General features: G+C 40.4%; 1 protein-coding gene across 5 annotated transcripts in view; it reads left to right on the top strand.

Moving 5' to 3' along the window:
* NAE1 (NEDD8 activating enzyme E1 subunit 1) overlaps nt 1–21,543 on the top strand; it is a 29,320-nt gene extending 7,777 nt beyond the window's left edge. For all 5 annotated transcript variants that reach the window (XM_045382981.3, XM_005592173.5, XM_005592172.5 and 2 more), the window contains 15 exons: nt 813–892; nt 3,041–3,150; nt 5,640–5,749; nt 6,788–6,850; nt 7,249–7,312; nt 7,616–7,707; nt 10,399–10,458; nt 10,549–10,682; nt 13,409–13,484; nt 13,766–13,805; nt 15,107–15,193; nt 15,570–15,662; nt 18,460–18,574; nt 18,660–18,709; nt 21,307–21,543. In XM_045382981.3, coding sequence (XP_045238916.1) covers nt 813–892; nt 3,041–3,150; nt 5,640–5,749; nt 6,788–6,850; nt 7,249–7,312; nt 7,616–7,707; nt 10,399–10,458; nt 10,549–10,682; nt 13,409–13,484; nt 13,766–13,805; nt 15,107–15,193; nt 15,570–15,662; nt 18,460–18,574; nt 18,660–18,709; nt 21,307–21,416 — 1,284 coding nt within the window. In that variant the 3' untranslated portion in view covers nt 21,417–21,543. The remainder of the gene's footprint in view (nt 1–812; nt 893–3,040; nt 3,151–5,639; nt 5,750–6,787; nt 6,851–7,248; nt 7,313–7,615; nt 7,708–10,398; nt 10,459–10,548; nt 10,683–13,408; nt 13,485–13,765; nt 13,806–15,106; nt 15,194–15,569; nt 15,663–18,459; nt 18,575–18,659; nt 18,710–21,306) is intronic.
* The last annotated feature ends 1,273 nt before the right edge of the window (nt 21,544–22,816 follow it).

The raw sequence follows: 22,816 nt of genomic DNA, 5'->3' as shown, positions 1-22,816 counted from the left end.
TGTGATCCGCCCGCCTCGGCCTCCCAAAGTGCTGGGATTACAGGCTTGAGCCACCGCGCCCGGCCTGAATCTTTTCTTTTTTTTTTTGAGACGGAGTCTCACTCTGTCGCCCAGGCTGGAGTGCAGTGGCCTGATCTCAGCTCACTGCAAGCTCCGCCTCCCGGGTTTACGCCATTCTCTTACCTCAGCCTCCCGAGTAGCTGGGACTACAGGCGCCCGCCAACTCGCCCGGCTAGTTTTTTTGCATTTTTTAGTAGAGACAGGGTTTCACTGTGTTAGCCAGGATGGTCTCGATATCCTGACCTTGTGATCCGCCCGTCTCGGCCTCCCAAAGTGCTGGGATTACAGGCTTGAGCCACCGCGCCCGGCCGAATCGTTTTTTTTTTTTTTTTTTTTTTGAGACGGAATCTCGCTCTGTCGCCCAGGCTGGAGTGCAGTGCCGCGATCTCGACTTACTGCAAGCTCCGCCTCCTGGGTTCATGCCATTCTTCTGCCTCAGCCTCCCAAGTAGCTGGGACTATAGGCGCCAGCCACCACTCCTGGCTAATTTTTTGTATTTTTAGTAGATATGAGTTTCACTGGGTTAGCCAGGATGGTCTCCATCTCCTGACCTCATGATCTGCCCTTCTCGGCCTCCCAAAGTGCTGGGATTACAGGCGTGAGCCACCGCGCTTGGCCAGAATTTTGAATCTTTGTGTCTTTTATGATTAGTTGAATTGGGTTTGTTGCCTCATTTGTTGTAAAATAGCTTAACTGTCTCTGCCATGTTTAATATGATCGTAAATTTTTTTTTTCTTTGCTGCCCTATTTAGAGTCCAGAAAACCTTCTAGACAACGATCCTTCATTTTTCTGTAGGTTTACTGTTGTGGTTGCAACTCAGCTTCCTGAAAGGTAAATTTTTTTTGTTAATATGTTTTTATTTTAATCTTATTAGATTTGCATTGTTTTATTTTCTTTGCACAGTCTATGATGATACGGTTTTTAAAATTCTTAAATTCTACAGAAACTTTAAATGTGAAACTTTTTTTTTTTTTTTTTTTTGAGATGGAGTCTCACTCTGTCGTCCAGGCTGGAGTACAGTGGCATGATCTTGGCTCACTGCAAGCTCCGCCTCCCGAGTTCACACCATTCTCCTGCCTCAGCCTCCTGAGTAGCTGGGACTACAGGCGCCTGCCACCACTCCTGTCTACTTTTTTGTATTTTTATTAGAGACAGGGTTTCATTGTGTTAGCCAGGATGTTCTCGATCTCCTGACCTCATGATCTGCCCGCCTCGGCCTCCTAAAGTGCTGGGATTATAGGCGTGAGCCACTGTGCCCAGCCATAAATTTGAAACTCTTGACCAGGCATGGTGGCTCACACCTGTAATCCCAACACTTTGGGAGGCTGAGGAGGGTGGATTGCTTGAGCTCAGGAATTTGAGACTAGCCTGGGCAACATGGCAAAACCCCATCTCAACAAAAAATACAAAAATTAGCTGGGAGTGGTGGCGCATGTCTGTGGTCCCAGCTACTCTGGAGGCTGAGATGGGAGGATTGCTGGAGCCTGGGGAGTCGAGGCTGCAGTAAGCCATGATCATGCCACTCTACTCAGCCTAGGTGACGAAGTGAGACCTGGTCTCAAAAAAAGTAAATTTAATTGGGAGGCCAAGGCGGGCAGATCATGAGGTCAAGAGATCGAGACCATCCTGGCCAACATGGTGAAACCCCATCTCTACTAAAAATACAAAAATTAGCTGGGCGTGGTGGCGCACGCCTGTAGTCCCAGCTACTTGGGAAGCTGAGGCAGGAGAATCACTTGAATCAGGGAGGCGGAGCTTGCAGTGAGCCAAGATCATGCCACTGCACTCCAGTCCTGGTGACAGAGTGAGACTCTGTCTCAAAAATAAATAAATAAATAAAATAAATTAAAAAAAAATTCTTAGAAATCTTCCAACATTGAAAAGATGGGAAGATAAAAATACTGAAACTTTTTTTTTAATTATTATTCTTTAGACAGAGTCTTGCTCGGTTGCTCAGGCTGGAGTGCAGTGGCACAATCTTAGCTCAATCTTAGCACATTCTTGTGCCTCAGTCTCCCAAATAGCTGGGATTATAGGCAAGTGCTACCATGCCCAGCTAATTTTTGTATTTTTAGTAGAGACGAGGTTTCACCATGTTGGCCAGGCTGATCTCAAACTCCTGGCCTCAAGTGATCTGCCCGCCTCAGCCTCCCAAAGTCCTGGGATTACAGGCGTGGAGCCACCAAGCCCAGTCTTAGATGTGAAACTTTTGGAATATATTTAGAGCAATTAAACTGAACTTTTTTTTGTTTTTTTTTTTGTTTTTTTTGTTTTGTTTTGTTTTAGTGATTAAAAACTAGTTAGAATTGATTATTGAAGGCTGGGTGCAGTGACTCATGCCTGTAATTCCAGCAGTTTGGGAGGCTGAGACAGGTTCGGATCACTTGAGCGCAGGAGTTTAAGACCAGCCTGGGCAACATGGCAAAACCTTGTGTCTACAAAAAATACAAAATTTAGCCAGATGGTGTGCATGCTGTGGTCCCAGCTACTCAGAAGGCTGGGATGGGATAATCACTTGAGCTCGGGAGGTCAAGGCTGTAGTGAGCCATGATCATGCCACTGCACTCCAGCCTGGGCAACAGAGTGAGACCCTATCTTTAAAAAAAAAAAAAAAAGAGAGAATTGGTTATTGGAATTGTTGGGGGTGTATTTGTGGGTTTTATATTTTTTCTCTGTCATGGAAATGTTTAGAATTATCTTTCTTTAACGTTTCTCCTTAATATGGCAGACTAAGGTTTCACATCACTCTTGTCCAAAAGATGTACTTTCTTTCATTGAGACTGCAACCTATGGAAATGCTTGCTTTTCAGTGTATTCTTGACCTGCTTATGTAAACGCAGTTATGTACCTTTGCATTTATTATTTAGTAAGAAAGTTGCTTTATTTTAAGACATTTTCATGTTTTGCATGTTCCCATGTTTGGCATATTTCCATTTGCTTATGTTCATATTTTGCCTTTTTTTTTTTTTTTTTTAACAGCACTTTACTACGCTTAGCAGATGTCCTCTGGAATTCCCAGATTCCTCTTTTGATCTGTAGGACATATGGACTAGTTGGTTATATGAGGATCATTATAAAAGAACATCCAGGTAAAATTGTTGAGCATATGGGCTTACTATTGGTTGCTTTAGCTATAATTTTAGAAACTTGACAATTTAGAAAGTCAATTTTAAATTACGAAGTAAATTTGTAGCAGCACATCTCTAGTTGCAGATTCAAAGTGGCAATCAGATTCAATAGGCTGCAATCTACTCTTTATGTAGCATTATAGAAGGATACAGAGCAGGACATATAACAGGTACAGCTTCTTCATCTTATTAGGAGATCCAGCAACTATGCAAGTACCCAGCTTCTTTTGCCCCCAACCCACATCAGGCATGTATGGCTGTGGAGAGCTAAGGAATGTGGGTCACTCTGACCCATGAAGTTACACCACCTTTCCCCTCTCCCGTCTTTTTTTTTTTTTTTTTTTTAAGACAGAGTTTCGCTCTTGTTGCCCAGACTGGAGTACAATGGCACAATCTTGGCTTACTGCAACCTCCACCTCCCGGGTTCAACTGATTCTCCTGCCTCAGCCTCCCAACTGGGATTACAGGCGCCCGCCACCATGCCCAGCTAATTTTTTGCATTTTTAGTAGAGACAGGGTTTCACCATGTTGGCCAGGCTGATCGAGAACTCCTGACCTCAGGTGATCCACCCGCCTTGGCCTCCCAAAGTACTGTTATTACAGGTGTGAGCCACTGCACCATGCCCCTCCCATCTTTTATTTCATCCTCATGCAGGCTTTAGGTTCTCTCAATTCAGGTGCAATTTCACACGACAAAGACATTTACATAACTACTGTTCCCAAGGAAACTGTTGTAGGAGACCAAAGTCGTTTATAGGCAGACCTCCATCAGCTGAGGGTTGATATAAGCCCTTTACTTATAAAATTTTAATCATCATAAAATTTTCATCCAGTATTCATACAATGCTCTTTATTTACTCAAGAAAGCATTTTTACTATGAGCCAAGCACTCTGTTAATGTGATGATAGCCATTGGTATTGGTAGTGTCACTGAGGAGTAATATCTGTGTGGGCAGTTAGGGAGTGCTTGTCAGGATAAGCTCTGGCTGCTGGTGGTAAGCCATTTAAGAGTTGAAAGTGGTGTCAACTGATGGGAGGGGACAAAAGAGTGGAAAGTGGGAGAGTGACCGGGTAAACATTTTATTTTAAATGGGTCACTCTGAAGTTGAGTAGAAAGTAAATGGATTTAAAGGGGCAAAGATTGGAGGCAGGGATTGCTGTTAGAAATTTCCAGTGGCCTAAGTAAGAGGCAGTGTGTTCTTTTTTCCAGTTTAGGGAAGAGAAGAAGAGGGGGTGAATAATAATAAAGGTTTGGCATTGCTAGTTATGTGCCTGCCTTTATAAGAATTATTTCATTTACTCTTTCCAAAACCTTTATAAGGTACAGATTGAGCATCATTAATCCAAAAATCCAAAATCAGAAATGCTCCAAAATGCAAAACTTTTTGAGCACTGATATGATATTCAAAGAAAACACTCATTGGAACATTTCTTCAGATTTTTGGGTTAGAGAGCTCATCTAGTATGTATTTGCAAATATACCAAAATCTCAGCAAAATCCAAAACACTTACGGTCCCAAGCATTTTGGATAAGAGAGATATACAGCCTATAGAACTTTAATATCTGCTTTTTATAGAAGATGCTGAGGCAATGAGAGATTAAATTTTTTGCCTAAGGTCACATAGTTAGCAAGTGACAAAACTGGGCCTACCTCTAAGCACTCACTGAAATTATACACTCTCCTGTACTCTCTCATGTGGACAGCAGTGTACAGAGTGAGATTAGGAAGTGGGGAGTTACTGATATTGGGGCCAAGGAAGCAAGAAGTGAAGGATGACCATCAGGTTTCTGGGGAAGAGTCTAGGTAGATGGTGATGCTGTCTATTAAAGACCACAAGAGGAGGGAGGATAGGTTGTTAGTTGCTATCTGTACATAGGTTTTGTCAATTTTGAGCTTTTCCAGTTAGAACAAATTCTGTTCTAAAGGAATCTTTTACTTTTACTAAAACTTTATAGTTGACTTAAGATTTGTGCATTTTACTATGTGTAAATCGTACCTTAATAAAACAGTGAAAAAACCTGTGGGCCCTGTACCCATTTAAAAATTAAAGATTTCGTAAGTTTCTATAATTCAGTGTATTGTCATCAGTATTGCCAAATAATTAAGTTTATCTTTTGAGCTGGGCACAGTGGCTCACACCTGTAATCCAAGAACTTTGGAAGGCCGAGACAGGAGGAGCCCTTGAATCCAGGAGTTTGAGACTAGCCTGGGTGACATAGTGAGACCCCATCTGTACAAAAAAATTAAAAAATTAGTTGGGCACAGTGACACGAGACTGTAGTCCCACCTTCTCAGGAGGCTGAGGTGGGAGGATCCCTTCAGCCCAGGAGTTTCAGCAGTGAGCTATGGTTGTGCCACTGCACTTTAGCCTGGGTAATACAGCAAGATCCTATCTCTCTTTTTTTTTTTAAGTATTAAATTTATCCTTTTGAATTCTTTGTTTCACAGTAATAGAATCTCATCCAGATAATGCATTAGAGGATCTACGACTAGATAAGCCATTTCCTGAACTGAGAGAACATTTTCAGTCCTATGATTTGGATCATATGGAAAAAAAGGTTGGTAGTGTGTGTGACCTTACATTTACAGATAGACCTAAAACATTTTTTTTTTAACCTAAGGTTTTTGAATTACACCAAAGTGGGAAAATCCTATAAACCTCCATATTCCTGTCATCCAGATTACCCAATAACAATATTTTACCTTGTTTTCAACATATTAATTTTTCTCCAAAATTAAAAAACTTTTTTGTTGAAGAAAAGTATGTATACTGAACATCTGTGTAATCACTACCCAGGTCAAGAAATTAGACATTAACCTATTCCAGGTGGGGAGATGGGGATGGTTAATGGGTACCAAAAAAATAATTGGAAAGAATGAATAAGATTTACTCCTTGAAAGCACAACAAGGTGACTATAGTTAATAATGACAACTTAGTTATACGTTTTAAAATAATTAAGAGTTTAATTGGATTATTTGTAACATAAAGGATAAACGCTTGAGGGGATAAATGCTATACAGATACCCCTCTCCATGATGTGCTTCACATTGCATACCTGTATCAAAGCATGTACCCCATAAATATATATACCTAAGTATCCACAAAAATTGAAAATAAAAAATTTTCAAACAGAAAACAGAAACAAAAAAATTCCAAGAAGTCCTCTTTATGGCCTTTTTCTAAACAAATAGAAATAATGACATAAAAATATAATTTAAAGAGTATATGTATTTTTGCCTACTTCCATATTAATTAACATGCAGTTGTTTATTTGGTTCATCAGAAAACAGAAAAGATCCTCCTTTCTTTAGGATTGGTGTCTGAAATTGAGATTTGAGCTGTGTCTTTGGGTGGCAGTCTCTGAGACTGTTTTGCTGGTATAAGGGGGACAATCATAGTATATATGTGACATACTAGGTATCTACCTCTAGAAGAATTTGTAAAGCAGTTTTTATTAACTCAGTTCATTTTCCTCTATTCATTACTCTGCATATATTAGGAGATCATAAATATTGTTGAATTTGTTGAAAACGAGATGGTACAGTGAAGAATTAATAATACCAATATTTTCTTTTATTTGTCTCTCATTTTTAGGACCACAGCCATACTCCATGGATTGTGATCATAGCTAAATATTTAGCACAGTGGTATAGTGAAGTATGTCCTTTTAAAAAAAAATTTCATATGCAACTGTATTTTCAGTTTCTTATAAAGGATTTCCTTGATGGGGAATGGGAGATTAATTTTTTTCCTTATGGGCTTGTATGGTAGGGCAAATGGATGCTTTTAAATTTAAATCCAGCAGTTCATCTTTTGATCCTGATAATTTTAATTAACAAAATGAAATTTGATGAATGTCATTATGAAACTGGCAGGGGGAAAGAATGTAGATAAATGGTCACAGTGTCTGTTTTCTATCAAGTGAGCCTCTGATTTCACAGAGAAATATATTTGTTGATGAAATCTTAGGTAGAGAATGGGGGACACTGTAGACTTTCAATTTCTGTATTTTGAGTTTTTAATAACTAGATTTTTAAAATTTTTAACCAATTTAGACAAATGGACGAATACCTAAAACATATAAAGAAAAAGAAGACTTCAGAGATTTGATTAGACAAGGTAATATTATGGGATATGATTAAATACTATATAAAGCTTGAAAAGCAAATTGCTAGAGGCAAGTGCTTATTGGATTTCTGTTGACACCTTTGTCAGATGATATCATCATGAGCTTTTATTTCACTTTCCCTCTGGAGAAGTTAAGAAGCCACGCCTTGTATAGTTTTAAGGACTAATGATAAGCCATATTTCTTCTTAAGATTCAATATTCTGCAGAATCTGACAAGGTTATTTTTATAATGGGGGAACAGAAGAGTGAAAAGAAAAGGGCTGTTGTTTGCTAACAATTTCCCATTAAAATAGGAATTCTAAAGAATGAAAATGGGGCTCCAGAAGATGAAGAGAATTTTGAAGAAGCCATTAAAAATGTGAACACAGCACTAAATACAACTCAGGTAATGAAAGAGTTGCTGAGGAATTCACATGAACAAGGTGTTTTCTAGAGTCCTTCACTATTAAATGGTTGATTACAATGATTTAAGTTCATGTTTTCTAAATGTATAGTTAGAAATAAATACAGGGCCGGGCATGGTGGTTCATCCTAGCACTTTGGGAGGCTGAGGCGGGCGGACCACCTGAGATCAGGAGTTTGAGACGAGCCTGGCCAACATAGCGAAACCGCGTCTCTACTAAAAATACAAAAATTAGCCGGGCATGGTGGAACATACCTGTAACCCCAGCTACTCGGGAGGCTGAGGCAGGAGAATCACTTGAACCCAGGAGGCAGACGTTACAGTGAGCCAAGATTACACCACTGCACTCCAGCCTGGGCAACAGAGTAAGACTCCGCCTCAGGTGCCTTTGGTTTTGTTATGGCTTAGTTGTTGAAGTATGACCACTGAAGTTTTTGGGGAGCTTTGGAATAACACCTGGTAGTTTAAGTTAGAATTTTCTTGCAACTTAAAACAGCAAATATGCTGCCTTTCAAGTTAGGAAGGCACGTAAGATATTATTACCAACTTTTTGGAGACAACAAGGCAGCATTGCTTAGTGATTAAAAGTGTGCGCTGGCTGGGGCCAGGCGTGGTGGCTCACACCTGTAATCCCAACACGTTTGGGAGGCCGAGGAGGGCAGATCACATGAGGTCAGGAGTCCAAGACCAGCCTGGCCAACATAGTGAAACCCCATCTCTACTAAAAATACAAAAAATTAGCTGGGCATGGTGGTGGGCACCTGTAATCCCAGCTACTTGGGAGACAGGTTGCAGTGAGCTGAGATCTTGCCAGTGTACTCCAGCCTGGGCAACAAGAGTGAGACTCTGTCTCAAAAAAAAAAAAAAAAAAAAAAGTGGTTGCCGGCCAGGTGTGGTGGCTCACACCTGTAATCCCGACACTTTGGGAGGCCAGGGCAGAAAAATTGCTTGAGCCCAGTTCAAGACCAGCCTGAACAACACAGGGAGATACGGTCTATACAAAAAATTTAAAAATTAGATGGGTGTGGTGGCATGCACCTATAGTCTCAGCTACTCTGAACCCTAAGATGGTGGGAGGATCGCTTGAGCCCTGGAGGTTGAGGCTGCAGTGAGCCATGATTGTGCCACTGCATTGCAGCCTAGGCAATGATATGAGACCCTGTGTCCATAAAAGTATGTGCTTTGTGAATCACTTTTCTGGGGTGATGAAAATTTTCTGTTTTAATTGGGGTTATGGTTAAAAATATGTATATATAGTTATCAAAATGCATTGAGTTGGACATTTAAAATCTCTGTATTTCACTGAATATAAAACCACAGTTGAAAAGAAAAGGTTCAATAGTTGGGGGACAGTAAGTTAAATAAACAGATAAAAATGCACCAGGTGCTATGAACAAAATTACAGCAGAACAAAGGGGCAGAGAGCATGTTGGGGACAAGGGAATCTGGGGTTGAGAGACAATTTTAGATAGGGAGCCAGGGAGACTTTCCAAGAGACGTTTAAGCAGAAGCCTGAGTGAAGTGACATGCAGAGGTCTGGGGGAAGAGCTTTTCAGTTGGAGGAAGTACATGTGCAAAGAAGTGGGAGGAAGCTTGACTTTTGTTCAAGCATCAGTAAGCAAGTCAGTGTGATTGGAATGAAGTGAAAAAGGGGGGAAAGTGGTAGGAAGGATTTGAGTTTGGAGAGGCAGAAAGGACCAGATCATAAAGGTCTTGCAGGCTATTTAAGCATTTCGATCAGGGAAGTGGAGTGAGCTGCTTTATATTCTAAAAGACCATTCTGGCTTTGGTGAGGAGAACAGAATTGAGGGGACTGGGAATGGAAGCAGAGAGACCAGTTAGGAGGTACCACTGAGACATTTCATTTTTCCACGCAACAGTAGAATTAAAGCCTATGATTTGTATACTTTTTTTTTTTTTTTTGAGACAGGGTCTCACATTGTTGCCCAGGGTAGAGTGCAGTGATGCAATGACTGCTCACTGCAGCCTTGACCTCCTGGGTTCAAGTGATCCTCCCACCTCAGCCTCCCAAGTAGCTGGGACCACAAGCATGTGCCACCATGCCTAGCTAATTTACTTTTACATTTTGTATAGGCAGGGTCTCCCTGTTTTGTTTAGGTTGATCTCGAACTCCTGGCCTCAAGTGACCCTCGCACCTTGGCCTCCTAAATGCTGGGATTATAGGTGCGAGCCATCGTGCTTGGCTTTATACTCTTGATTAATGTATGAAGATTTTGCTAGCAATAAAATTACTTTATAGTTTTAGTGTTTTTCAGAGTGGTTGTCTCAGTGGTCACTAATTAGGGTGCAAGGGTTTCCAATTTTTGACAAGATGGAAAATCATGGAATACTACAAGTCTATAATCTATTTTGTCTTCAGATTTAACTATATAAAATCATTTACTGGGGCCCCTTCTTTACCCCATTTATGGTATAAGAGAATAGGTATTAAATGCTAGCAACAGTGGGCAGGAGAGGTCTTTCTTCCATTCTTTCTTTCCCCATCAAATCTTCATATGGTACTGATTCTAAATAAAATTATAAACAAATCAGAAGTTTGTATTTGATTACAATTTGAGAATTCAAAGAATATATCTGAAGAAATAGCACTGAAAATAAAGATGGGCAAATTCTTAATACTGTGTAAGTAAATGTTTCATGTTCCTTTGTTAGATCCCAAGCAGTATTGAAGATATATTTAATGATGATCGCTGCATAAATATCACCAAACAGGTAACAACAACAAAAGTAAAAACATTGCTGTCTAAACCTTTGGGTCAAAGTAAAACGCCGCTTAATGTTAATTTTTTCTTATTCTTTTAGACTCCATCATTTTGGATTTTAGCTCGTGCCTTAAAGGAATTTGTGGCCAAAGAGGGTCAAGGAAATTTACCTGTTCGAGGCACAATCCCTGATATGATTGCAGATTCAGGCAAATATATAAAACTGCAAAACGTGTATGTCACTGTTTTCAAACTATGTAGTATACAAAGTCTGATTATATTAGAGATAAACATTTTATCATCCTATCAGAAATCAAATGAAAGTTTATTATAACCTCATTGCTTATAAATAAACTAGGCCAGCTGTAGTGGCTCATGCCTGTAATCCCAACACTTTGGGAGGCCAAGGTGGGAGAATTGCTTGAGTCCAGGAGTTTGAGACCATCCTGGGCAACAGTGAGACTTCCGTCTCTACAAATTGAAAAATTAGGTGGGCATGGTAGCATGTGCCTTTAATCTCAACTACTCGGGAGGCTGAGGCAGAAGGATCTCTTGAGCTCAGGAGTTTGAGGCTGCAGTGAGCCATGATCATGCCACTTCACTTCAGCCTGGGTGACAGAGCAAGACCCTGTTTCAAATAAATAAGTAAGTAAAAATAAGCTAAAGAACTTAGGCCAGGCTGGGCGCAGTGGCTCATGCCTGTAATCCCAGCACTTTGGGAGGCTGAGGTGGGCGGATCACAAGGTCAGGAGATTAAGACTATCCTGGCTAACACGGGAAAACCCGTCTCTACTAAAAATCCAAAAAAATTAGCCGGGAGTGGTGGCGGGCGCCTGTAGTCCCAGCTACTTGGGAGGCTGAGGCAGGAGAATAGCGTGAACCTGGGAGGTGGAGCTTGCAGTGAGCCGAGATCATGTCACTGCACTCCAACCTGGGTAACAAATGAGACTCTGTCTCAAAAAAAAAAAAAAAGAAACTTAGGCCGGGCGGGCGGATCATGAGGTCAGGAGATCAAGACCATCCTGGCCAACATGGTGAAACCCTGTCTCTACTAAAAAAAAATACAAAAAATTAGCCAGGCGTGGTGGTGCATGCCTGTAGTCCCAGCTATTCGGGAGGCTGAGGCAGGGGAATCGCTTGAACCCAGGAGGTGGAGGTTGCAGTGAGCCGAGATCGCACCACTGCACTCCAGCCTGGCGACAGCAAAATTCCACCTCAAAAAAAAAAAAAACAACTTAGGGATGATTCTTTTTAGGCTCAAAGCAAAATTGAGTGGGAAATACAGAATTACCACATATCCCTAGGAGGCAGAGTTGTTTTTTTTCCCTACCTCATGATAAACTTAATATTTGGTCACTTAACTCTGTGCTATGAACTATGTGTATTAAGTAATTTAATATACACACAAGGTTCACAACAACCTTAGAGAGAGATACTGTTATTGTCCCCATTTTACACTTGAAGAAACTAAGGTATTGAAAAGGTTACTTATACAAGATCAGATAGCTGGTAAATGGCAGAACCAAGATTTGAACCCCAGAAAACCCAGTACCAGAGCCTGTATTCTTAGCCATGGCCCTATACTGCCTTCTATTTGTAACTTAAAACCATGACGTGTTTGATTAATTTTTTATCTTAATGTTTCATAATTTATAGTCTATAACTAGACACCTTGCTATCCAGGTATCACTAGCCTGAGCCCAGATAGACTATCATAGGGATGGATCTCAATGAATATTACCCTCATATAGTTAGGGCATGGTGCAAAGAATCCAGGTCTGCTGGCTTGGTTTCTTTGGGGGCCAAGTAATGTCACATAGAGATGATCTCTGTTCCCCAGACAGATTTCACTCTTTATCATGTCACCATTGAAAGAATCTTGGTTTGTTGTCCTAGCCTAAGAGTTCAACTACTTAAAACTTGGGGAAGGTCAATTGAGGGTAGAAATTAGTGTTCAGGCTGACTACATGAGAGGTAGTCAGCCTGAACACTAATGATTTTTAGAGGGTGAAAGGTAAATAGACCTAAAGAAGTTTTATGGCCGGGTGCAGGGGCTCACACCTGTATTCCCAGCACTTTGGGAGGCCAAAGCAGATGGTGAAATGTGCCACAGGGGATGTTCACAGGTATTTTAAATGATTGAAATTTTACATTTTCCATGGTCTCAGTAGTATAGATAATTATTGGATAAGGGTTTTTTTTTCCTCTCATAATAAATGGGGAGTATTTTAAAACAATCAGAGGTACAGCATGTTTATCTGTGGCAATGCTAAAAAAGTATGAAGGTCAGTTAATTGAAAATTGTCATGAATACAGTATTTTCAGTTTTTAAATCACTTGAACCCAGGAGTTCGAGACCAGCCTGGGCAACATGGTGAAACTCCGTCTGTACAAAAAGACAAAAATTAGTCGGGTGTGGTAGCGTGCACCTGAATTTCCAGCTACTTGGGAGACTGAGGTGGGAGGATCATATGAGTGTGGGAAGTTGAGGCTGCATTGAGCCAGGATTGCACCACTGCACTCCAGCCTGGGCAGCAGAGCGAGATCCTGTCTCAAAAAACAAAAACAAAAGTTTTACATTGGAGATGAACAGTTTTAATGTATTTAACTTTCCTTGGACTTGACTTCCAGGAGATAAGTCATGTTCTTCAGTAACGTATTTTTTAGGTCCTCTGTCACAGAGCCTAAATCATAGATCCCTCTAGGAGGGCAGTTTTTAAGTTGGGTGCTGTTAGAGGGACCCTGGGTTTTAGTGGGCACTGAGAGTCTGTCACTAACACTGGAAAGATTCCCAGCTACTCATAGATGCTGTTGATAGCATTTCCCTGGCATTTTCACATTTCATACATTGTCAGGCCTGTGTTTTTTCATGAAAAGGAAATAAATTTTTTGTTCATGGGAACAATTTAAATTTTGCTAATTTAAAAATTTGTTAATAATTGCTTTTTGTTCTTTTTCAGTTACCGTGAAAAAGCAAAGAAGGATGCTGCTGCTGTGGGTAATCATGTTGCCAAATTGCTGCAGTCCATTGGCCAGGTAAGCTGCTGGGCACACTGTGCCCATACAGGCCTGAGCACATAACTCCAGCCAGAAAGGGTTTAGAGACAGAGGGTGTGGCACTAGCTCTGCTTATTTAGGGGGAGCTCTCGTTTGCCTGCCTAATGGGAGAGCTTGTGATAAGGAAACAAGATATTTTTAAAGTGCTCTCCCAGCTCTTGGAGAAAGCCTCCCCATCTCACAGTGATTGGCTTTGTGCCGCACCCTTTGTTAATCTTGTCTTTTAAACTGGAACAGAATCTGTATTTATCTCTTTACAGGCACCAGAGTCCATTTCAGAGAAAGAATTAAAATTACTCTGTAAGTCCCCTTGAATTAATTTCCTTATTTTGCTTGATGGAAATGTGCCACAGGGAATGTTCCCAGGTATTTTGAATGGTTGAAATTTTAAGTGTTCCATGGCCTCAGTGATATAGATAATTACTGGGTAAGGTTTTTTTTTTTTTTTTTTCCCCTCCCATAATAAATGGAGAGTATTTTAAGACTGAATCAGAGGTAGAGCATGTTTATCTGTGGCAATGCTAAAAAGGCATGATGGTCAGTTAATTGAAAATTGCCATTAATACAGTATTTTCAGGTTTTAAATGTTAACTAATTTAGGAAATTTTTTTGTCTGAAGACTTTGGGTATGAAATCTTGAGTCACGTGTACATTGACAATATTGGTTTAAATACTCATTTTGATCTGTGTTAAATGACTGTAATGGAGTTAAGAATTTTGCCATCTAGTTTCAGAGTGGTTAGGTTCGTAGGAGTCTCTCAGTAACTCCTCAGTAGGCCAAAAGCATTTTCTTTTATTTAAGAGTCAGTTTCAAAATACTCAATCTGTTGTGCATGCCATCTGAAGATTTCTCCCTGTAGCTACTGCTCCTACGTCCTGTGGAAGTTTATATTTTGCAAGCTCCCCATCCTTAAAATAGATTTATCCAAGCTTTCCATTTTATGACTTCTCCACAATGTCTGTTTAGGCTCAGTTTTAATGTTTTCTGCCACAACTAATCTTGCACCTTGTTTGTTCTATTAGACTAATCTTGAATTAGCATTTGTTGTATTAGATTATATACTGCTAGATCGAAAGTTTGATGCTAGGTACTTGAACATTTATTATTCTCTTCTACTTTGGGGCATTTTTGGAAATTTCAATAATACAAAGCTTAAAAAAAGTCATTACATATATCAAGAGTACAATTCATAAACCTCTCTCTTTTAGGACTACTTATCCATAATAATGATGAAAACTATTATTGGTAGAGCCATATCAGGCATTGTGCTAGAGATGCACTTTATACAAGGTGTCACATTTAATCTATAGAACAATTCTCAAAGGTAAACAGTATCATCCCCATTTTACGCTTGAAAACTGAGGTTCAGAGAGGCCATCACCTTACTCGCTTCTGAACTGTTTGTAGTGCCAGGGATGTGAATTTAAGGTGATTTGTGTTCTAGTGCTTTCTCTGCTATTAGAGCCAAGGAGAAAACATTTCTTCACATTCTCATGTCTGAGAAAGGTATACACATAATTCTCTGTTCTTAAAGTCACCTGTGATTCATAATATTCACCTGTCACAGTCATTACTTCCAGAATATCTTTCTTCTGTTCAGGCAGCAATTCTGCATTTCTTCGAGTGGTAAGATGTCGATCCTTAGCAGAAGAATATGGTTTGGATACGATTAACAAGGATGAAATTAGTAAGTATAATAGCCTTCTGATTCTAGGTTAATTTTAATTAAACGATATAAATATTTTGCGTAAAATAGTGTTGAGTATATGGTGATGATATAAAAGAGAATGTAAATATTCATATTCTAATTTTATTCTAAGCTTATCTAAGTAATTATAATTTATGTATATATTATATGAAACTTAATGTATGTATAAAGTCATATTTAGGTCACAGAGTCCATTGTATGATATGTATGAGTTAAAGTCAGTATGTTACTACTTTAGTAGAGATTGTGTGACTCCAACTAATAGTCCTGAAACTCAAGTATATAGTAAATTCAGCCCTTTATTATTTATTATATTGCAAATTAATCAAATTAAACTGATTTTTTTTCCTTTCAGTTTCTAGCATGGACAATCCAGATAATGAAATAGTGTTGTACTTAATGTTACGGGCTGTTGATAGATTTCATAAACAACATGGTAGATATCCAGGTAAGAATAGCAATTGAATTACCAGATATAATAAATCTTCAATAAAACATTTAAAATGAAAGTGTTCTCAGGGTATTTATAATAGTGTTGCTTGAATTTCACATTGTAAACAGATTACACCCTAAACGTTCCCCAGTGAGGAAATACCTTTTTTTTTTTTTTTTTTTGAGACGGAGTCTCGCTCTGTCACCCAGGCTGGAGTGCAGTGGCCGGATCTCAGCTCACTGCAAGCTCTGCCTCCCGGGTTCACGCCATTCTCCTGCCTCAGCCTCCCGAGTAGCTGGGACTATAGGCGCCCGCCACCTCGCCCGGCTAGTTTTTTGTATTTTTTAGTAGAGACAGGGTTTCACCGTGTTAGCCAGGATGGTCTCGATCTCCTGACCTCGTGATCCGCCCGTCTTGGCCTCCCAAAGTGCTGGGATTACAGGCGTGAGCCACCGCGCCCGGCCACCTTTTGTTTTTTAAGTTTATTTGCAAAATAGTGTTCGATTCTAAACTATTATAGGGGGATGTTGGTTGAATATATATATAGAAGAAAACTTTTTTCTGTCATTCTCCATAGTTTGCTACTAAGACTCGCACTGAGTTTAATTTAGTGGAATAGGAAAGCCATGAGAAATATGCTGGCCAGGCATAGTATGGTGGCTTACACCTGTAATGCCAGCACTTTGGGAGACTGATCTCAGGTGGATTGCTTGAGCCCAGGAGTTGGAGACCAGCATGGGCAACATGGTGGAACCCCATCTCTACTGAAGATACAAAAAATTAGCCAGACATGGTGGTGTGCACTTGTAGACTCAGCTACTCGGGAGGGTGAGGTGGGAGGATCACCTGAGCCTGGGAAGTTGGGGCTACAGTGAGTTGTGATTGTGCCACTGCACTCCAGCCTGGGTGACCGTGGTGAGACTAGTATGCTAGTAATTTCTGAACTCAAGAACTCTGAAGATGTAGGAATTTGTTTGTTTAGTATCTACTTTTTCTCTTCAGTGAATGTAGTCACTGGAGAATTGGCATAATCTCAAAGATCTGAGGTTGCTCAGAATATTTCTCTTCGGATGATAATTTTAATTGTGCAGGATTATTGCATAGCAACACATTCTAGGAGTATCATAAAACCTGCTGCTCCATCTGATGCAGTGTGTCTCCAGAGTTTATAGTCTTTTTTTTTTTTTTTTTTTTTTCCCTGAGATGGAGTCTCTCTCTGTTGCCCAGGCTGGAGTGCAGTGATGGGATCTCAGCTCACTGCAGCCTCCGCCTCCTGGGTTTAAACAATTTTCCTGCCTCAGCCTCCTGAGTGCTGGGATTATAGGCGCCCACCACCTCGCCTGGCTAATTTTTGTATTTTTAGTAGAGACAGGGTTTCACATGTTAGCCAGGCTGGTCTTGAACTCCTGACCTCAAGTGATCCTCCTGTCTTGGCCTCCCAAAGTGCAGGGATTACAGGCATGAGCCACTGTGCCTGGCCCAGAGTTTATAGCCCTCATGAGCAAGGTAACTAGAAGAAACAAAAAAGAATAAACACCAAATATGTATTGCTTTATTTGTATTATTTGATTAGAATTTATTTCAGTTATCTATTGCATAACAAACCACTTCAAAACTTAGTGGTTTAAAACAATAAATAGTGTTGATTTTGTGGATTGCCTGGTTTCAGGCAGTTCTCCTTGAGGAGGCATGCAGTTGCTTGATGCCTGGGGGTGGAGTCATTCTGAAGCCTTAACTGACTGAGTTAGACATGCAAGAAGACATTTTTACTCATGTAACTAGCCCCTTAGTCAGAACAGTGGGAATAGCTGGGGGCTGGTCAGGTATCTCTCTTCAGGTGGCTAGCTTGGACTTCCTTTTAGCATGTCAGTTGGCTTCTGCAGTTACCATTTGAAAAAACCCAAGTGGAAGTTACAGGGCTTTTTATGACCTAGGTTGGAAGTCATACAGCATCACTTATGCGCTAAGTAACTTAATCTTTCTGTGCCTTAGTTTTCTCTTCTATGAATGGAGATAACGATATCTACTTCATAGGACTGTTTTGAGCATTCAATTAATATATATATATATAAGGTCCTTCGAACAGTGTCCAGCATCTGTTAATGCTCAATAAATGTGACCTATTATTGGCGAGGCATGGTGGCTCATGCCTGTAATCCCAGCACTTTGGGAGGCCAAGGTGGGTGGATCACTTGAGGCCAGGAGTTCGAGACCAGTGTAGCAAACACTGAAACTAAAAATAGAAAAAATTAGCTGTGTGGTGGCGCACTCCTGTAGTCCCAGCTTCTTGGGAGGCTGAGGCATGAGAATCATTTGAACCCGGGAGGCAGAGGTTGCGGTGAGCCGAGACTGCACCACTGCACTTTAGCCTAGGTGACAGCAAGACTCTCTCTCAAAAGAAAAAAAAAAAGTTACCTATTATTAATAGCTTTATGTCCTCAGTGTCATTTATCATTTAGTCTTTTAGAATTGGAGAATAACTTTTATAAAGCGTATAAGTAGGACATTACTTTCTCATTCATTAAGTTCTTCTATCAAATAATTATTAAGCACTGTGTGCCAGATGCTCTTCTAGACAGTGAGTATGATGCAATTAACAAAGATTTAATTAAATTCAAATTTTTACTAGGTTTTAGTTGGTCTCTGATTATAGGTTTGTGATATTTGCAAATATTGGTCTCATACTTTGTTATTTTTGTTCTTCAGTTTCATACATATTTTGACTAGAATATCTGAAACTAGATTAAATAAAGGAGTTGGCCATTAATTTTTGATCACATTTATTTTAATGAAAACTAACTTTTATTTTTAGGGGTATCTAACTATCAAGTTGAAGAAGATATAGGAAAGTTGAAGTCTTGTCTCACTGGCTTCCTTCAGGAATATGGTTTATCTGTAATGGTGAAAGATGATTATGTCCATGAATTGTGAGTATTTTTTAGGGTATCTAGGAGATGATTCCACACCTGTCGTAAGGCTAATCAAAATTCATGTCTCTGTGATCTCCTCTAGTTGCCGATATGGAGCCGCTGAGCCACATACCATTGCTGCGTTCTTGGGGGGTGAGTTCCATATATGAGAAGACTCACCTGTTGTTACGTAGTACAGTTACTATTTTAATACGAAGTTGTGTCGTCTAGCTATTTCAATTAGGGAGGTCAGTGAAGCAGGATGTTATATTTCTTTTTTTTTTTTTTTTTTTTTTTGAGACACAGTCTCACTCTTTTGCCCAGGTTGGAGTGTATTGATGCCATCATAGCTCGCTGCAACCTCAACTCCTGGGCTCAAGTGATCTCTCGCCTCTGCCTCCTGAATAGCTGGGACTACAGGCATGTGCCAGCGAGCCTGACTAATTTTTCAATTTTTTGTAGAGACAGGGCTCCACTATGTTGCCCAGGTTAGGATACTTATTCAGTTGCCTCTATACTGGTCTCCCTGCCTTCCATCTCTCCCACTGCCATCCAACTTAAACTCCTTAAGAGTCATTAATCCCTCTAAAGCATAGCTCTGATTGTGTCCTTTTACTAACCGCCTGCCCCACCAATACACATACACTCTACGACAGTCCTTCAAGCAAGTCCAGGGACCTTGGCTTGATGTTAAAAATCCCTGTGTTTTAGTTCCACTCAGCCTTTCTAGCCTTGATTTTATCATATTACTTGCTTTCCCCCCAGGCATGCCCTTTGATTTCCTGCTCCTAGATCTTTGCTCCTCTGGACCTATTTGCCTTAAAAATATGTTTTTCTGCATGTCCAAAACCTACATGTTCCACAAGACCCAACTCAAAAATGACATGTCTTTCATAGAAGCTCCCTTACTTCCCTCCCTCACTCTACTTCCCCCTTGTCTTAGTCACTTTGGGCTGCTGTAACAGAATATCATAGACTTATAAACAACAAAAATGTGTCACAGAGTTCTGGAGGCTAGAAGTCTGGGATCAGGGTGCCAGCATGGTCAGGTCTGGTGAGCACCCATTTCCTGGTTCATAGACAGCTCTCTCTTCTGTGTTCTCACATGGTGAAAAAAAAATGGCAAGAGAAGTCTCTGGGGTCTCTTATTAGGTCACTAATCCTATTCATGAAGGTTTACGCTCTTGACCTAATCACCTACCAAAAGCCCTATCCTCATACAATTACACTGGGGGTTAGGATTTCAACATGAATTTGAGGGGGAAACGAACCATTCAGTCTGTAACACCCCTCAAAAAAATATGAGCTATTTGCTTGTGGCATTTTCCTTCTAGATGTTGAATGTTTTAAAGGCAGATTTAGGTTTGATTAATATTTGAAGTGTTCAAAATGTGAATGAATCATATAGACCTAAGAAAACGATTTTCTAAGCAAATCCAAAATAAAGCTTGATTCGGAATAATTTATTTTAAACTAAAACCAAGTAGTCTCTTGTGCCAAAATAGCAAAGTTAACTGCCAATTCACAGAAAAGGGCAAATTATTATTTATTCAGATTCAGTCCAGAATCTAAGAAGAGGTATAGCCGGATAGATGGACTGGATGACTTGCCAATAGCAGAAAAAAGTATAAATTGAAGGTTTTTTGTGTTTGTGTTTTTGTTTTTTACTTCTATGCATTCTGTAATCATTTTGCACAGTGCCATTATATCCCTTCACTTCCTTCAGGTTTTATTCAAATGCTGTCTTCTCTGTGATGCCATCACTCACTCCCCTATTTAAAAGACGAACCCCTCCTCTTGTATTTATATCCCCCTTATTTGCTTTTTCTCCTTAGCACCTATGGTCAGTTGACATACTACACATTCTATTTATTTGTAAATTATCTCTCTTTCTGTCTTTTTTCCTTACTGTAACCCTACTGCCTAGAACAGTATTTGGTGCACAGTAGTCTCAAATTCTATGCAGTTGGCCGAGTGCAGTGGCTAATGCCTGTAAGGCCTCCGCTTTGGGAGGCTGAAGTGGGCGCATCACTTGAGGTCAGGAGTTTGAAACCACCCTGGCCAACATGGTGAAACCCCATCTCTACTAAAAATGCAAAAATAATTAGCCAGGTGTGGTGGCAGGTGCCTGTAATCCCAGCTACTCAGGAGGCTGAGGCAAGAGAATCATTTGAACCTGGGAGGAGGTTGCAGTGAGCCAAGATCATGCCACTGCACTCCAGCCTGGGCGACAGAGTGAGACTCGTCTAAAAAAAAAAAAGGAAAAATTCTATCCAGTCCATGAATATTTGGGAGAGAGGAATCTTCAGGTTATAGAAGATGCACAACTTTTTTCTTAGTAGTTTTTTTGTTTTGAGTAAATATAGCAGTCTGGCGATATTTAATATAGATCCTTCCTAAATTACAAATGCATTCAGAACAAATACACCTTTCTCCTTTTTTATTATAAAACAGATACAAGGTAAAATTCAAATGCAGCAGTAGGATGTCCTTTGAGAATCTTTTATGCCTGTGTGTAGTCTTTAAAGTTTGGTCAACCACACTACTGCTTAGATTTCCTTTAATAACAAAAAGAATTACAGGCTTTTATGTTGATATGACTCAGTAAGCTAACTGCATCTGTTTTGGATCACTTTCAAACGAACCTTTGCTTTTGAAAAGGGAAGATTTCTTTACAGAATTGAGTATTTTTATATAACTCTTGAAGTTTACTCTTTTCAGAGATTTGCTTTTCTCCTTTTTCCTTTCAGGAGCTGCTGCTCAAGAGGTCATCAAAATAATCACCAAACAATTTGTAATTTTTAATAATACTTACATTTACAGTGGCATGTCACAAACTTCAGCAACTTTCCAGTTGTAGAGTAAGCACCTTAGGTGGTGTGTTAATGATTGAAACTGTAATTGCCTTCGGGTTGTGCTTTAGTCTGTAAAATTCTAAAGGAGAGCTGCTAAATTGTTTTCTTAATAAACATTTTTCTCATTTGTAATAATGTAGTCTTGTTCTTTGTGGGGAGGGGAAAGGAGACAGTCATTTTCCTAGAAAATGAATCCTATCCATTTCTCATTGAGCATCAATATTGGCTTGCTATTTCAAAGTTACTTGTCATAGATTATCCTTGTGCTTTATTAGAGATAGTTAAAAAATTTTTTTTTCTTACCATCTTCAATAATTAATTTAAGCCATGTGCAGATGTTAGCTATGGACATTTTAGGACCATCATCATTTGTTAAAACGAATAGAATTTAAAAAGAAATTATTTCTGGATATGTAGTTTTCCCAGAAAACAAGACCATCCCCTTGTATGTAGTGTTATCTTAACTAAAGTTTTGGCTGCCTAACCTACTTCTTGAAATTTTATGGGGTCATTCCACTCATATATACTCTTAAATTTAGTCACATGGGATTAATAGCATTCACCAGCATTTTAGAGGGCAAAAAAAGGAAGTAGTAGATGCAAACGGAGTGGAAATCCAGAATCCAGAAGTAGGGGCAGTGCCCGGTTTTTGACTTGATGTATTAATACTTAGGGCTGAGGAACGTGGTCCGTGGTTCATGACTCTTAATATCTAAGGCCACTAACCTGCTGCAGCTGTCTCTGAGGCCAGCGTCTCCTGAGAACTTGTTAGATATGCTAGGGTACCTTACAGGGACTTGGTTTTCCACACCCTAATGTGTCAGCCATTCTTTGGCTGTTCTTCACTGTATCGGGGACCTTCCCCTCGCCTTCATCGCCTGGCAGTCCCATGGGCTGCATTTTACGGCGGAAGAGGCAAGGGACAGGCCTAGGCCTCGGCCCCACTCTGATCCTTTGGTCCAGGTGCAGATAAGTCCGCCTGGACCGAACTCCGGAAGTCCCCCGGTGAGGTGGTGGCCTGGCTGCCTCTGTGGGCTGCAGTGACCATTAGCGAGGTGCCCAACAAAAGGGAGAACGCACAGTGCACAGCACAGATGCCAGGTGGAAGGGAGGTGGGGCTTCGCCGCCCCGTGCCTCGCGTTTACTGTCCCATAGCCAGGCCTCGTCAACCACGTGCACAGTCCCCTAATTTTGGGGCTAATGCTCCTCTGAGGTAAAAACCCTAAAAACCGGGGGCGGTAAGCTTAGATTTCTCTTTCAAATTGTAGCTTTCTTAAAAATCTTGCATCCAGGACACCGGCCACCCTATTCCCCTTGGCAATCTGGGGCACCCGCGGAAGCGTTAAGGCTCCGTGCAGGGGCAGTGGGCGTGCCGGCCGGAAGTCCCTCCCACGGACGTGGGCCT

This window comes from Macaca fascicularis, chromosome 20, assembly GCF_037993035.2.
Source record: "Macaca fascicularis isolate 582-1 chromosome 20, T2T-MFA8v1.1".
Lineage (NCBI taxonomy): Eukaryota > Metazoa > Chordata > Mammalia > Primates > Cercopithecidae > Macaca > Macaca fascicularis.
The sequence above is the reverse complement of the archived record's forward strand: the minus strand, read 5'-3'. Positions and strand labels throughout refer to the sequence as shown.